The sequence below is a fragment of the Podarcis muralis genome, chromosome 1, assembly GCF_964188315.1.
Source record: "Podarcis muralis chromosome 1, rPodMur119.hap1.1, whole genome shotgun sequence".
NCBI classification, from domain to species: Eukaryota; Metazoa; Chordata; class Lepidosauria; order Squamata; family Lacertidae; genus Podarcis; species Podarcis muralis.
In genome coordinates, this window is record NC_135655.1 from 30385621 (window position 1) to 30402184 (window position 16564).

Sequence of the window (16564 nt, forward strand, 5' to 3'; positions counted from 1 at the left end):
TGTGCTTGAAAACTACATGGTAAGATCATGTGTGTTGGCAGGAATTTTTCTAGGTGGTGGAGGGGATGCAAAGTACATACTAAATGGGGGCCTGGCTAATTTCTCACAAAAAAATAAAAAGAATAGTTCCTGTACTCATAACTCAGATTCCACAGGTACTAGAAATGTACTCTCTCACTACCTTTTTTTTTTTTTTACATGAAAACTGAGTGTCAGGGGTTCAGGGAGAGAGGCACAGATGAGGGAGGAGACTGAGAGCGAGGGGGAAGGATCCCGGAGTGAGAAGGAGGAGGATGACAATGACTTGAGGTTTTCCATGAGCCTTTCAAGTGACTCGGAGGATTCCCAAAAGGGAGCGCCTCTGGTCAGGCCAAGGGGAGCCACAGGGGGGACCAGTCAGGAGCAGGGGAGCAGTAGGGGAACCCCGAGTGGGAGTTGGAGATCGGGGCCGGCTTCCCCGCCGGAACGGAGTGAAGAGGGTGGAGTTCCCAGTGGGACAGACGGAGCAGAGCAGGAAGCAGAGAGGGGAAGGAGATCGGGACAAGCCGTCCTGCCGGAGGGGGCGGAGAGTAGCACAGAGAGCAGTGTAACTGTCAAGAGGAAGGTCAGGGGTAGCGAACGCGCGCCAAGTTCAAATGTGGAGGCGTGTGGAAATGAGGAGAGCCCGGAGGAGGAGCCTGGTCCCAAAGCACGAAGGAGGGGAGAGCAGGCGTCTGGGGACTCAGCGTCAGGGGAAAGCAGGAGGGAAGGAACCCAGGGGGGCAGAAAGACCCTGCGGAAAAGGAAGGACAGGAAGAGGTGGACCAGCACAAGCCTCTTAAACTGGTGTAGAGGCGGGACTGATTCAGAGGGGACTTCGGCAGTCTAAGCGTAACAGACGTGGGGCCGCGCGCCTCGGCTGTGGAGCAAGCAATGTACTTCAATAAAGACTTTTGTAAATAAAGTGGACTTGGCGTTGGTCTCTTGTGAGCTGGGACCTGGAGCGGCCCTGACACTGAGGATCTGGAGATTATGGTTCATCTGGAGGCAGAGCCACCTAGCCTGCCCACCTGCTCTCAAAACTGGAAAAGTCAGAAGGAATCTGGGAGATGAACAACATACAGTCCACACTGGAAAAATGAAATCAGGCATTACAGCCAGTGTGGGAAAGGAAGCAAGGCTTTGTTTCTGTGTAAGAAAAGGCCACTTCCTAGATCACAAATTTCTTAATGTGCCAAGGACAAATGTCTGTCTACAAGTGATTCAGACATGAGTAAGACACTGGGAGCAGTTTGGCATATGACTATCTGACTCACAAACAGACATAGGTATAAATTTCCCTCTGTTGCAACTTTACTCACAAGAATGTCATGGGCACCTCACTTTTGCATGATGGAATTTTCCATTTTCACTCTTGAGGTGCTCTTTCAAAATTAGCAGACTCACACAAGAGTCCTGAAGAAATGGGGGGAACTGTTCTTGCTGAGGGAGGGAGAGGATGAGAGTAGAAACACTACTGACAACTGAGCTTCTTCTCAGTATTTCCTGACTCTTCCTAGTCTGTCGCAGCACATACACATCCTACATATAAAGAAAGCATGGAGACTCAACCTAGCCCAAAGTCTGCCTGCTCCTTCCACAAAGAGTGGTTTATTTTCACACCTTGGTTACAACCAGGAATGGGGGAGAAATTCATTTTGTTCATTTGGCTTAATGTGAACCTAGATAACACCATACCTTCCACACCAATACACAAATTGAAATGCAGTTATCCTTATAACTCACTTTTCAACAAATTTTGTGATGCAGTTCTCACCAAACATATATTAGGGAAAACTAAGAACAAAACTCTTGAGAGTCCCATGGACTGCAAGAAGATCAAACCTATCAATTCTTAAGGAAATCAGCCCTGAGTGCTCACTGGAAGGACAGATCCTGAAGCTGAGGCTCCAATACTTTGGCCACCTCATGAGAAGAGAAGACTCCCTGGAAAAGACCCTGATGTTGGGGAAGATGGAGGGCACAAGGAGAAGGGGACGACAGAGGACGAGATGGTTGGACAGTGTTCTCGAAGCTACAAACATGAGTCTGACCAAACTGCAGGAGGCAGTGGAAGACAGGAGTGCCTGGCGTGCTCTGGTCCATGGGGTCACGAAGAGCGGACACGACTAAACAACTAAACAACAACAAGAACAAAACTGTGCATGTGAGCAAAAATAACACACAACAATGCCTTATATTCGGCTCTTGCAAAAATGCATATACTGCTTGCAAAAACTGATATATTAGGATAAGTGTACCCCAAAATGTGTTTGAGTTTTTAAGGGTTTGCAAACTGATGCAAACCGAATTTGAGATTGGGAAATTTAGAACATGACATTGACAGATTCATCTGTTCCTAGTAACAAACAGGGAGTTACCTAACATTTCTTGCCAAGTGTTGTAAGAGATCATTCTGGTTCCCTTTTCTTCTTTCTGTGCAACTGCTTCACTGCTGCCCCACAGTTCTTCCTAAGCTCATTAACCTTTGACTCACAGACGCTCCAGTCCCTCTAGCTGTGATTTACGCTCAGCAGGATGCCTTTATTCCCAGAGTCCTTTGCTCTGGTACTCGTGTGCCTGCATCTGGGCCAAGGGAGCCAGTCACTGCAAGGATCATTTGATTTCTCTTGTTATCAACTTGGCAATTAACAAAAGAGCTGGTGATTGCTGTATTGACTGGTTGGGAGTTCCATTTTTCTGTCTCAGCTATCTCAGCCCAAGGAAGTGAGGGCAGAGGGATGGGTTAGTGGTATTTATTTATCACTACACCATGTTTTGTGTTTGTGTTGCCAGAGGAGGTAAGGGGTGATAATGGCACGGCAGTCCTTGGACATCCAATTTCCCTTATCAGGCCACTGAATAGAAAAGAGGCCGCAGGCCACATTAATTAACAGATACCAATCAGCTGTCACGTGTTGTGTGTGCGTGTGTGAGGCCTGATGGGTAGGAGGGAGAGATCGATAAAGCACTGGGGAGGAGTACCAGAAGAAATAAGAGGACAGCTGAAGAGGAGGCTGGGACATCAGGGACATGAGCTGCAAAACCAACCCTTCTTGGCGAGTCTGAAGATGGAAAGGAGCTAGGCTAGACAACCAGGTTGCAGTGCATTGCTGACCACAACCCAGTGCTTTGCCCTGTATATGTCTGAATAACAACAAGCTGCCCTTTTAGCAAGGGAGCTGTGCTCTTCTGTTGCTAATCCACATTTATGTAGCAAGAAAACTATGCTCACAAGTTCTGCTGGAGACCTGTAAACTATTCATCGCACTGACTTATTACAGTCAGTTCATTTATGCTTGACGGTGTCCTAATGGAGGAAGGGGATTCCATTCCCTAGCCGAGAATCGTCAAAATGAAATAATAATCCAGCCAGTTTAGCAGTTATAGAAAAAGTTCAGTCTTTTCTGAGCCAGACAAGCACACATCATTTGAAACAGTGTAAGGGATTAAACATCCCAACCACACAGAACAAGCAGTGCATGAGGTATTTGATCTGGTATCTCAGGGCCTCTTCACTCATTACACTAGGGATTTTAAGTGTATGCCTGAAGTGTGCAGCGTGAATGTGACAAACACACACTTGAAAATGTGTTTCACACAGGTACGTGCAACAGAGAACTGTTGATAGTAGATCCCTGCCAAGTGTACACACATTTCTATAATGGGCAAAGAACACCCTGCCACTCCAAGTTCACATCCTGAGCATTGTGCTCCACACTTTAGCTGCGACTCCGGGACAAAGCAAGAGCACTTTCTCACCAACTCTGTCCAGAGAGGATGGTGAAATCCTCTTTGTCCGATTCAGACCTGATAGCTGTCATTCATGCTGCATCTCCTTGATATCCAACTGGCTAATGCAAGGTGTTCTATAGGGGGCTGGCATCAAAATCTTCTCTTTTACAACAGAGGGAATTAAACAGTGGGATTCCTAATGCATCTGAGCAGAGAGCAGATCACATGCTGTGCAAGAAAATGCCATGCCCGCTGCGGATACCAGACTGTGAGCAAACAATGAAAGAACCACAGTGCTGAGATCAACATCCCCCAATCTGGTGTCCTGAAGGTGTTTTGGACCACAATGCCCATCAGACCCACGTGTTGGCTGAGGCTCACTGATAGGTTCACAGCTCTTTCCCTCAGCATCACCAACAGGGTGGGTTCTTTCATAGACCACAAAGAGGGCTATGAATTCATGGGGTTTCAGTTCTGGCTCAGGACTGTTTGAGACCAGTGCGTTTAGTTAGTAATAAATTATCTGGAATCAAGATAAACCTAAGTCTGTGGTTGACGCCAGTTATTCAAGATGGTTTAAACCACAACAAACTGTAAGAATGCCAACAGAATAACTACTTGTGAAGGAGGTGTACCACTCAGGGGAAAGATCTTGGACTAGTAGTGGAAAGCTCACTGAAAAAAATGGTCAAATCAGTGTACTGTGGGAGTAAAAGGAGTAAATCCTGTGTTTCGAAGAATGAGTAGATGAGAATTAAAGGAGCTGAAAATAAAATGATTGCTACAATAATGCTATTATTATATAAATCTGTGGTGTAAATGGGCTTACAATACTGCATGCAGATTGGTTGCCCCTTTTCAAAAAGACACCATAGAGTTGGAAGAGGGATAGAATAAGGCAGCTAAAATGGCCAGAGGGTTAGAGCATTCTCCCTATAAGAAAGGAATATTTGGATGATCTGTTGTGTTTAGAAAAAGATGTCAAAGGGGACATATCCCAGGTCACCCAGTGAAAATGATTAGCTCTAGGCTCGGGTCATTTTTTAAAAAATGCATGCATAACCATCTTATGGTGATGGCCACCAGCTTATGCATCTTTCTTAAAAAATAAATAAAAATAAACACATCAGAATATATAGCCCTATAAATCTATGGCTCTAAACTAAAATGGAGATGGCCAGTATCTCTATCATGCCCTGTTTGGAGGCATCTGAAAACTGATCCAAATGATGGTTGGAGTGGCTAACTTTCCAGCTCCATCAGGCACACATTCCAGAAACATGGAATCTGTCCTGTGAGAACAAGGGTGGGGAATCTGAAGTTCTCCAGATGTTGCTGGACTACAACCCCTATCAGTCAGTCTTCACCATTGGCCATCTTGGCTGGAGGCCACAGATTCCTCCTCATCCATGTATTAGAAAATTGTTGCATGCCTCACATTGCTACAAATAAAGCACATTACCTCATCCTTTCTTACAGAGAAGCATGCATAAGCTCCTCTTGGCAGTATCCCAACTGAACTTCACAGATTCCCTCTGAAACCTGTAGTATTTGTACCCATGGGTGTAGAAACCTATTCTTTTTTAGACATTTGGCAGCAGGAGCTACCAGAATCTTTAGAGAGAGGGGGGGAGAGAGAAGAGAGAGAGAAAACACATAATTTGTGGCAAGTGGAGTTCATAATCTGTTAATTTATTATCATCTCTGTCATCCTGGAGGGCCATTAGCAGCTGTAATAAAGAGAGATGTAATTATAGGATCTGAGGCCACTCTAGACACAGCTGCTGTCACTCCACTAGCCATATTTCATCCTGTGCGAAGCTCTCGTCTTCCCAGCAAGAGCAGCAGCAAAACAGTCACCCAAAGAGCCCCTGTCATCACCCCTCCACAGAAGTCTCCTCTTCCTGCAGGGAGACACAGTGATGGGGAACCAAGGTACAGGTGATTAATGCAGGGGCTGGGTGTGAAGCATGAAGAAAGGGGAGTCCTGTCCAGAGGGGAAGACAGCCTTGGTAGGGAGGTAATAATATTTGCTGAACACTATTAAAATGTATCCCCCCCCCCAATTGCTGAAGAGTGGCTTCAAGCTTAATTGGACCCATGTGCTGACACCACTGAGAGGGTCCTTGCACAGTTGTTTGTCTGAGGCAAGATTAGGAATTAATGCAAACCTGAAAGTTGTGTACATGTACACACATACAGCTTTCAGAGATTTCACTGGACAAAATCAACATGTCGCCTTAATATTCAGAAACTTAGGACCTAACTATATTGTTACCCTTGGATCCTTCTTCCTTTTCTATTATGCTGTCAACTTACTCTGGGCCTGGACATTAATTTAGCTATTAATTCACACACCCCATTTGAATTAGCTTTGGGTTTGTCTGTGAGGAGCAACTTTGTGGACTTTTCCATTGCAAAATTTCAAAACAATGGGAAAGGATTTCACAAAATGGTACACAGGCACACTTTGCTTTGAGAAGCAATGGGACAGGATGTGATCAAGTGCTCTCCAGTGAGATGCAACCACAATTTGCACTGTAATCAGGCAAGTAACAAATGTACTACTGGGGGGGAAATGCTCCACATCTTTCTAGACAGACAGAAAGTGTGATGATATCTAACCTGCTTGGAAAATGTGGTATCTCCACAACAGCAGCTCTACCTAGTCAACAACTGTTTGGATTGTGCACTTAAAATGGGAAAGTACACCGACCTCACAAATGTTCTTGCAGGAAGGGGCCTCATCAATATGGAGATGGTGGCCTGAGTATTAATAAGTTGTCGTCTGGTGTAGTTCGTTATTATCCTTCCTGTTAATTCTTCCCAGCTGCTGGGTTAGTGGAGCAATCCAGACAGAGTTTCCTTAATCAGCAGCATTACACCATTTGTGCTGAATCAGGCCCTGGCAGATTGCGCAGCCAGTGAGTGGGGTAATCCCTGTTATGACAGGCCTCCTTCAAGAAGGGCACCACTGGGATTAAGATTTGCTGAGAAGCAGTATCCAAAGACTGACCTCCTTTCCCAAGTACCCATCAGCTGGAGTTTTCTCAGTTCAAAGCTAAAGCTATAAGATAATCGCAAGCATCTAAAGATACATTAATTTACACCAATAAATCAATAACTGCATTGGAATTCTGATTGAAAGCGAGGAGTCTGTTGTAAACTAAGAGTCCTCTCATAACCTCTATTTTCTATTGAACTCGGGTTCTCCTTGAGGCTGCTTCGCATGGTTAAAAGAGCAGTGTGTGTGTGTGTGTGTGTGTGTGTGTGTGTGTGTACTATTCCCACTTCAATTAGTTGCTTCTCGTAATGTGCAACAAGAGAGGTAGATCCCTCCAAGGCTGCTCACAGGTTAAAGATTCCCATTGCATTTTTATTCCATTTGCAAAATGTGGGGACTGAAGCTGCAAAATCTTGGGGGGTTTTTTACACACAAAATTTCAGAGCTCCTCATCAGGCAATGGCAGCTTCCCTGTTGAAAATGATAAACTAGTGCCCATGACGGTAAGTCACTACAACCGTTTTTTGCTACCCACCCTTAGCTTCTTACCTGGGATGTGCTTTGCCCAGCCAATGATCACAACCAGCTCTCTGTCTGCCAAATCACAGAGCGTGGTCAGAGCTTTGATGTCACTCTCCGGCATGGTAGGGTCAGGCATAGCATAAATCTTTTCCGGCTCTGCCACCAACAAGTGGGAGACGATCTTGGTCACTGCAAATTCCAAAGCAGAAATCAGTATGTGCATCTGACGAACCTACGCAAGTAGCTTAAAACTCCACTGTCTGAAATAAAGGTGAAATTATTTTTGCTTGGGAATGCCAGGTATGTAGGAAGCTGGCTCCTGCCTGATCATACTGTTTGTTCCTCTAGCACAGTATTGCCTTCTCGGAGTTGTGAACAGCTCTCCAGAGACCATGGCGGAGGTCTTTCTCATCACATGCTACCTGCTCCTTTTTGAACTGGAGGCCCCAGGGATTGAACCTGCAACCTTTTGCATGCAAGGCATGTGCTCAACCACTGAGCTATGATCGGTCCCTGATCCTATCATAGATATTTACATGTGTTAATTACTGATATACCTAAGCATCCTTTGGCAAGATATAAGTTTCCATTCTGAACACTCTGCATATTTCAACTGACAATTGTTTTACCATGTATTCTGGCTAATTAATACTGATAGGAAGCTCACATATGGACATTCTGGCTGGAATAAATGGGGAATCTTCTGACATGGGGGGAAATGCAGGGGAAACGGCTTAAGGAAACACCCCTCTGGAAATTAAAATAAACTACAGTCTATTTCTCATGTCTGCTTCAAATATTTTCCCAACTTTCTATTGTAAAATACAGATTTTTGGAAAGTGAAATGGCCCTTAGGGTGTTTGAGTCCACTGGTACATTAATGGAGGGGACCTCATCCTGTTCTGACCACTCTCTAGAACAGGGGTCAGCAACCTTTTTCAGCTGTGGGCCGGTCCACCATCCCTCAGACCATGTGGTGGGCCGGACTATATTTTGGGGAAAAAATATGAATGAATTCCTATGCCCCACAAATAACCCAGAGACAAATGTTTTGTGTCACTGGGAAGGCGGGAATTCTGTATTGATTTGCTATGGATGTTTGTATGTGATGCCAATAAAAGGTTTGATGATGATGAAATAACCCAGAGATGCATTTTAAATAAAAGCAAACATTCTACTCATGTAAAAACACCAGGCAGGCCCCACAAATAACCCAGAGATGCATTTTAAATAAAAGGACACATTCTACTCATGTAAAAACACGCTGATTCCCAGACCATCCATGGGCCAGATTTAGAAGGCGATTGGGCCACCTACCCCTGCTCTAGAACATGCAGCTGATCACTGGTGCTGCAGGACCAGCACAGATGGTGCAGTCTGTGTGGCTTGGCTGAACTCTGACAGAAGATACTCTTGGTGGGAAGGATGATATATCTTTTCCAGGGATAGTTTCTCCACCTCAAACCAAAGTGCTAGTAGCTGGGCACACATTAGAATAAGATCTATGAGCAATGAAACAAGACCTTCCAGAGAACTAAGAGCCTTTACCGTTTTTGCTTAGGTGTGCACCAAAGATGTCTTAAGTGTAAGGTATCAAAGCAAAAAGCACAGGTATCAGACAGGTATAGGCACTAGGGAATCTGATAGGCTAAATCTCCCCCACTGAGTTCAGACTCAGTGGCAAGCTCAGGATTTCCTCTGAATAATAATAATAATAATAATTTATACCCCGCCCATCTGGTTGGGCTTCCCGAGCCACTCTGGGTGGCTTCCAACAAAATATTAAAATACAGTAATGCATCATTAAAAGCTTTCCTAAACAGGGCTGCCTTCAGATGTCTTCTAAAAGTCTGGTAGATGTTGTTCTCTTTGACATCTGGTGGGAGGGTGTTCCACAGGGCAGGTGCCACTACTGAGAAGGCCCTCTGCCTGGTTCCCTGTAACTTGGCTTCTCGCAGTGAGGGAACCGCCAGAAGGCCCTCGGCGCTGGACCATGTGTCAAATGCCCCAGTAATAGATTCTACAATGCATGGAGCATAGAGATCTATGATGAACAGGTTGCCAGGCAGCTAGCAGGATCATGCAAAGCTGGAGAATCATCATGGCGAGATGGGTAGGCCACCATCTTCACCTGCAAGCTGATCTCTTGTAGATTTAGGGAAAGGCCAGGTGCTCCCTTAGACCACGTATCTGAACAATTGCCCTCGGTTTCAGTTTCAGAAAAGTCTCAGAGGACACTAACTCATGCGGCTCCCTAATTAAGACAGCTGGGAACTGGTTTCCTATGAAGAACGCTCAGGGAGAGCAGCACAATAGCACAATCCACAGCACTATGTTCGGGGAAAGGAAATGGAGGGCTTGCCCCAGGCAACAGAGTGTGATACTGGCACTTACATGGCTTTTTGGCTGGAGGAGGAATCTGTAAGCTCAAATAAGTGCTGCTCTCGGAATCCAATCTCCTTTTGTACTTTTGACGGCCTCCGCGAACTCGATCCAGACGGACCCCTGTAGGCAAAAGAGGAAGGAAATCTTAAGGCCTTTTTTTTTTTTTAAGAGGAATCAGACATGTTTCCTTATTCTTAACAGGTATATTTGTATGCACATGCATTCCTGTTGATTCCTATGTATGTGGGCTGCAGTTCTAACTACGCATCCTAGGGAGTAAGCCTCACTGAGCCCAATGGGATTTACTTCTGAGTAGGTGCGTTTAGGATTGCACTGCCAATGAAGAGAAAAACTGATAAGATAAATTGACTGATGGAACAATCCCTCAATCTGCCACACTAGAAGTGGTGCAGATAGGATACAACTTGAGGTGTCCATTCACCCAGTTCTGTCTGGCCGTGCCAAGCTCTGCTAGTGGGGAGGGGGAGTCCCATCAACATAGAGCTCCTAAGTGCGCCCACCTAAACCACAGGTGGGCAGATGATGTTGAAACCATAATCGCAGATAACCACCCAATAATATCACGTATGCAAATCATGATGGGTGCTTAATAAAGAGGATGTCAGCAGGGGCCCTTAGAATGAAACTTTTCATTTACTCAGTTTCTGCATTCACACCAGGAATGGGTGGATCTGTCAGTTTTGGTTTGACTCAGTTTTTCAGTTTCCCCATTCTTAAGTTCAGTTTTCCACATTTCCACATCAGGGGTTTGTTTTTTTAAAAAAATCCTCATGAAAATTCATCAGCATTCTAACACAAGTTTCTCCCAATTCACATCTTTCTGTATGCAATTTTACCCAATATACACATTCCTGCAAATCACTCCCCCCCCAATATAATGCATTTTTGTATGCTACCTTCACTAAACAGGTGCATTTTTAGACACCCTTTATCCTACTATGTGCATTTTTATACAATTACATGGCTGGGGAACGGTGTTGAAAATTCAGAGAAGTATGGATTTTGAAGGATGGCTGTGTTTCGGTTTGCGTATTGTTTCGGTAAGTACAAATTAGGTGGGTTTGCTTTAACAAAATCTAATTTCTCCCTCATCTGTAGCCACCAGCAATTGGCCTGATGTGAGTCTGTCGGCTGCGTCAACCTGGAAATGGCATGTGGGGGCAGGAGGAGACGTTATTTTCCAGTGCAACCGGTGGGACTCCAGACGCAGCAGTTGCTCCACTACTCTGTTAAATCCTGCTGCCACCCACCAGGAATTTGAATTGCTCTGTGAAATATCTTTCTTAAAATATACACAGATATCCCTTCTCCCCCACCCAACTGATAAAAAAGGGACAAAAACAAACAATGCAATTTTAAACATCAGAGCTTCTTCCCTTTTCACCCTCCTATTAGCATCTCAACCCAGTGAGATAGAAATGTTTCTATAGTGTTTGTGAAATAATATCCAAGCAAATAGAATGGCAGGCAAGACCCAGTTCCCAGGAAACCAACCTGACTAGCATTGAATAACCCAACACTATACAGGCAGCCTGTCCTCATTAGTACCTTTGGAATAACTGAACTCTCCAAGAATATTCTCCCAAATCATGCACTTAAGATCTCGGCCATGATCAAATGAGCTAATGGGTTACAGCAAAGTGTTGTTTTTGTTATGCATATGAACACCACTTATCTGCAACTTTACCAGCACAATGAATTGGATGCTCATTTGCACACTCTAAACTGTTTTGAGGTGTGTGTGTGTGTCTGTGTTTACACTCTAGTGGTATATAAAATTTGGGAAATAAATGAATAAATTCATTTTAAAAGCTCATAGGGCTCTCACACCCTGGTAAGGGTCAAAGAAGTGTGCAGACATTCACTCTCCCTTTTCACCCACTCAATCTATGTTATTTATTCCCTAACATTTATATACCATTTGATTATAAAAGAAAACAACCTCGCAGTGGTTTACAAATATGTGGGTAGGGGTTAAAGTGGGACTGCGTCCGGTGGCCATGCCCACCACTGCAACGTGAGAGCCAGTGTGGTGTAGTGGTTAAGAGCTGTAGACTCGTAATCTGGTGAACCGGGTTCGCTTCCCCGCTACTCCACATGCAGCTGCTGGGTGACCTTGGGCCAGTCACACTTCTCTGAAGTCTCTCAGCCCCACTCACCTCACAGAGTGTTTGTTGTGAGGGAGGAAGGGAAAGGAGATAGTTAGCCGCTTTGAGACTCCTTCGGGTAGTGATTAAGTGGGATATCAAATCCAAACTCTTCTTCTTCTTCTTCACGTGTTTGACATTGGTGTGAAAGGGGTTTTATGCACTTTGCACCCTTTTGTACTACTATTGAGCCTTCAATGCTAGGGGCATGGCCAGCTGATGCTCTGGCATTGGGGGGCATGGCCTGTATGCGTGGCCCTGCTTCTCCCCACATCTTCACTGGATGAGTGAGGTGGGAATGCCTGTAGGGCAAGATGTACACTGGCGTGCACTGGAACGCCAGTGAAACTAATTTCCACTGCAAGTCCCAAGTGTGTAGTAACAGGGCATTTAGATATAGCAAAAGGGAAAAGGTGAGGAACCAGTGGAAGGAGTTATGCTATTTTTACCAAGCAGAATCATGCACATATAAGCGTGTTGTCCTCGGTGCTTGGCTAGGAAGGTGGCTGCACAGGTTGCAAAGGTATTAGGCACCCTCAATCAGATTAGAGAAACACAAAAGGACTTAAGTGCATTAAAAGAGATAAGCAAGAGAGAGGGAGAGAGGGAGATGCAAGGAGATTTACCCTCCATCCCTCTTTTCCTTGCTGAGTAGATATGTCTATTCATCCAAGGACATTAGCTCGTTAATTTCAAAGGAGAGACTCTGTTCTCCTCCTGTCCCTCCATCCTGTTTGACACTCCTTCAGGCAAGCACTTTAAATAAGGTCACAGTTGTTGTTTCATCCAAACAGTCATCATCATGGCCAGCGTTAAAGAGACAGTGTGTGCAGACTAAACCCTCCCGCTCAGCTGTTGCTGTCGCTATGCAGAGGAATCACTAGGTGCTTTAGCAGCAAACCTCACCATTTAATAATAATAATAATAATAATAATAATAATAATAATAATAATATTGAATTAAAACCCCACCCATCTGGCTGGGTTTCCCCAGCCACTCTGGGTGGCTTATGGCACATAAAACTGTAAAACATTTATATCCTGAACCTACAGTGTAAAAGACACTGACGTGAGATCCCTGCTCCAAAGAACTTTCAATCTCTGCAGAAACGAAAGGCAATTTGGGGATGAATGAGGTGCTGCTTGGTGGCCTGGGGAGGTGGAATAAGCTGCTCTGGCTGGCGACTGGGGCCAAAGCTCTGTGGCCTGCCCTCGCCACTGAATGCAGGGCAGCTCCTCCTCTCCCCCCTGCTGTGTCCAGTGTCGCAACATCTGAGGAGAAATGCCCCCCTGAAAGGCAGGGAAAGGGTCAGCCAAGGCCATAAGCCTCCAAAGGTGGCGTGAAGCAGCTTGTTTTCCTTCGCCACCGGCCATTGGAGTGGGGCCCCTGAACTCCTCTATCTAGGCTCCTCTGCCCTAGGCTTTTTGGCAGGAACCAGGCTGCGGTGTCATCATCACACCCAGCTAAAGGTACCCAAAAGAAGAAGAAGAAGAAGAAGAGGAGGAGGAGGGTTTGGATTCGATATCCCACTTAATCACTACCCTAAGGAGTCTCAAAGCAGCTAACAATCTCCTTTCCCTTCCTCCCCCACAACAAACACTCTGTGAGGTGAGTGGGGCTAAGAGACTTCAAAGAAATGTGACTGGCCCAAGGTCACCCAGCAGCTGCATGTGGAGGAGCGGGGACGTGAACCTGATTCACCAGATTACGAGACTACTGCTCTTAACCACTACACCACACTGGCTCCCCCCCCCCACACAATTTTTTTTTAAAAAAAATTGGTGATTGTGGAGGAGAGGAGAAAAGAACTGAAAGTAGGGGGGGGGAGCTAAAGGTGAAAAAATAGGTTTTAAAAAGTTCTAACTTGGTTAGAAAAAGTTCTAACTGCAGGAGCCTGACCTATCGACTCATAAGCTGAGCAAGAGGTTCTATGCTTTGCCTGTTTAATCCTGTGGGAGGCGCCATTCCAATGGGGGGCAATACCACCTAACCTCATGTAAACAGGATGATCAATAGGATACACCATGCTTTCCTGTATAGCTTGGGGGCCTGGCAAACACTGAATGAGGACACCTGCAACCTGCAAAAATGAGTGGGTACAAATGGCTTGATTTTTCCAAGCCTCAGAGCCCTATCTGCCCTTCAGAACCCCTTTGCCCCAAGCTGCAAGGAAAATGCATTCAATGCTTCTAAGAAAGCCCAGTTGGTGGGATTTGCATCCATAAAGAGGAAATGGTAGGAATGGGGCTGACGAAAACAAAACAAAAAAAATCAGTTCTGAGGCTTGAACAGAAATGGAAGTAGGATGCATATGCTGAGATTTGCAAGATACATGAGGATATCAATCACAAATTAAGTTACAGTAATTATTCTGCATTTCACGCCGGCTACTTGAGTCTGAGCTTTGACAGCATTGCAGTGACAGCACTAAATGAAAGTGCCCTATAGAAGGCAGACAAAGACGACGAGGGAAAACACAGCACATGTGAGTCATACTGTCCAAATCAGTCTAGTTAAAGTTCCTTAACAACACAGTCAGGTCACCTGCAGCTGCAGAAGGTTCGCTGCTGTCTGAGATGGGGAGTTGTGAGTAGACGTTAAAAGGTCTCTAGTGCAGCTTGGTTGCTTCACTAGACTGAGAAGCTATCCCCTCATTCCACCATGAAGCAGTTCCAGTTTTGGTTTAGGACTGCTTATTTGGGGGAGTGGAGTTACCTAACATACCAAGTTGTCTTACCCTGTTGCAGTTCGCTTACTTGCCGATTTAAAACAAAACAAAAACCCAACTACTCAATGGTCGTTTCTGTGAAGGGCATGCATTAAAAGAATACAGGCAGAGAATGAAATGCTAGACGTTCCTCTGGGAAAGAACAGCGTGTGTGACTCTGTGTCTGTGTTGTGTGAAGCAATAGTGAGTATAGAGCTGAGGCAAAATTTCTCATAAGAGTTTTTTCAGGGAAAAAATTCTCAACATTTTCTTTTCCAGGCTCTTTCCCTAAGAGGGTCATATTGCTGAATATTCTCCACCATTTATGTGCTGGGTTACCATCTCCCTGCAACCGCGTGACTGAACAACACTAGGTTTGGGACTTTGTGCGGGATGCAAAATGGCTGCTGGACAGTCAGCAGTTTTGAACTGCTGGTGACATTTTTGTAGGGCAAATATGTCCCCCCCCCCCAATGTAAAGGTAAAGGGACCCCTGACTGTTAGGTCCAGTTGTGCCCGACTCTGGGGTTGCGGCACTCGTCTCGATTTATTGGCCAAGGGAGCTGGTGTACAGCTTCTGGGTCATGTGGCCAGCATGACCAAGCCGCTTCTGGCGAACCAGAGCAGCACACAGAAACGCCGTTTACCTTCCCGCTGGAGCTGTACCTATTTATGTACTTGCACTTTGATATGCTTTTGAACTGCTAGGTTGGCAGGAGCAGGGACCGAGCAACGGGAGCTCACCCCGTCGCGGGGATTCAAACCGCCAACCTTCTGATCGGCAAGTCCTAGGCTCTGTGGTTTAACCCACAGCGCCACCCGCATCCTTCCCCCCCCCCCCAATGTATCGTTACCCAAAGAATGGCTTTTGAAGCAGCTTCCCAACCTGCTTGCTGACCCTATTTGGGAAAAGCTACTAAGAATTTTCCTTCTCCTTGTAGTGTTTTCACTTTTTGCTTTCTTACTATTAACTTTCTTTTCTGGGAAAAAAGGACTTTTGATGCACTTCACCGGTGTGGGGGCAGAGTCACAGTGGCTTCAGATTCAGCCTTACCTCCTGCCTTGACTAAAGCTGTCAGTTTTCTAATCATCCTGTTGGTGCCACTCATGTTCCAGAAGTCCTTCGAACAGAGCTGTGCCAGCACCAGCCCTCTGCAGTATGAGAGCCATTCTACTGATCTGTTTGCTCTCTCTGCCTTTCTCCAGCGCAACCCTGCCAAGAGACATCTGTCCAACAAGTTTGAGATCAGATGTCCCCTCACTGACTTGATAACATCAGGCTTGGGAGGTTTTTTTCTTAATGGAAGGCAAATAATTCCAGCTTCGGAGCCCCCCTCCCCCCCCTACATGCTGGATGTAGGCCCAGTCTGTCGGAAGTAAAAATAGCCGAGTGTGCAGAGGAGGTAGCACAAGCAATCAAGTTTAGTTTCTTTTTTCTTACATGGAGACTAAAAATACCTCTAAAAGCTCCATGAAGCAAAGCCCTAGACAGTGGGAAATGCAGCCCATTTGCTGTCATATTGAATTTGCAGGCTATGCATCCTTTTCAGTTGAGTCCCTATGGCAGGGTAGGTCTCCTGACTTTCCATTCTGTATTTGATCCTTGGGGCACCACGTACCCGTACGTCTGTCTGCATTTCTGCATGTGTGTGTCCGTATTTAAGAGTTTTTCTGCATGGCCAGTTTAAGGAGTCCCCATCACCCCAACAGTTCACAACTTATTGCATCTTACTGCATTACTCATCCCTGTGCTTTTTACGACAAGGGTGTGTCTGGCTGCTTTGAAGATAGGAAGCCGAGTCCTGTTACATAGCAGTGCTTGTTACTGTGAAACACCCTGCTCTGTTTTTAATGTCTTGGTGCACATGTGGGCATGGGGGTATGTGCGCATGCCCACAAACATATATGCCCCCCCCTAAATAGACCTGAAAGTTTGCTGCTCAGAATAAAAAATTATATATAAAAAAAGAAAGTTTGCTGATCACAATCTGCTACCTTATTATTTCACACGGTATGGCCAACCCT

The 16564-nt window shown here is 45.4% G+C and overlaps 1 protein-coding gene across 4 annotated transcripts in view; it reads right to left on the reverse strand.

The window, feature by feature from the left end:
- The window catches only part of ESRRB (estrogen related receptor beta), a 162540-nt gene that overhangs the window by 7799 nt on the left and 138177 nt on the right, over positions 1-16564 (reverse strand). For all 4 annotated transcript variants that reach the window (XM_028719087.2, XM_028719096.2, XM_028719079.2 and 1 more), the window contains 2 exons: positions 9674-9784; positions 7307-7468 (listed from right to left, as the gene is read on the reverse strand). In XM_028719087.2, the coding sequence (XP_028574920.1) occupies positions 7307-7468; positions 9674-9784 (273 nt within the window). The remainder of the gene's footprint in view (positions 1-7306; positions 7469-9673; positions 9785-16564) is intronic.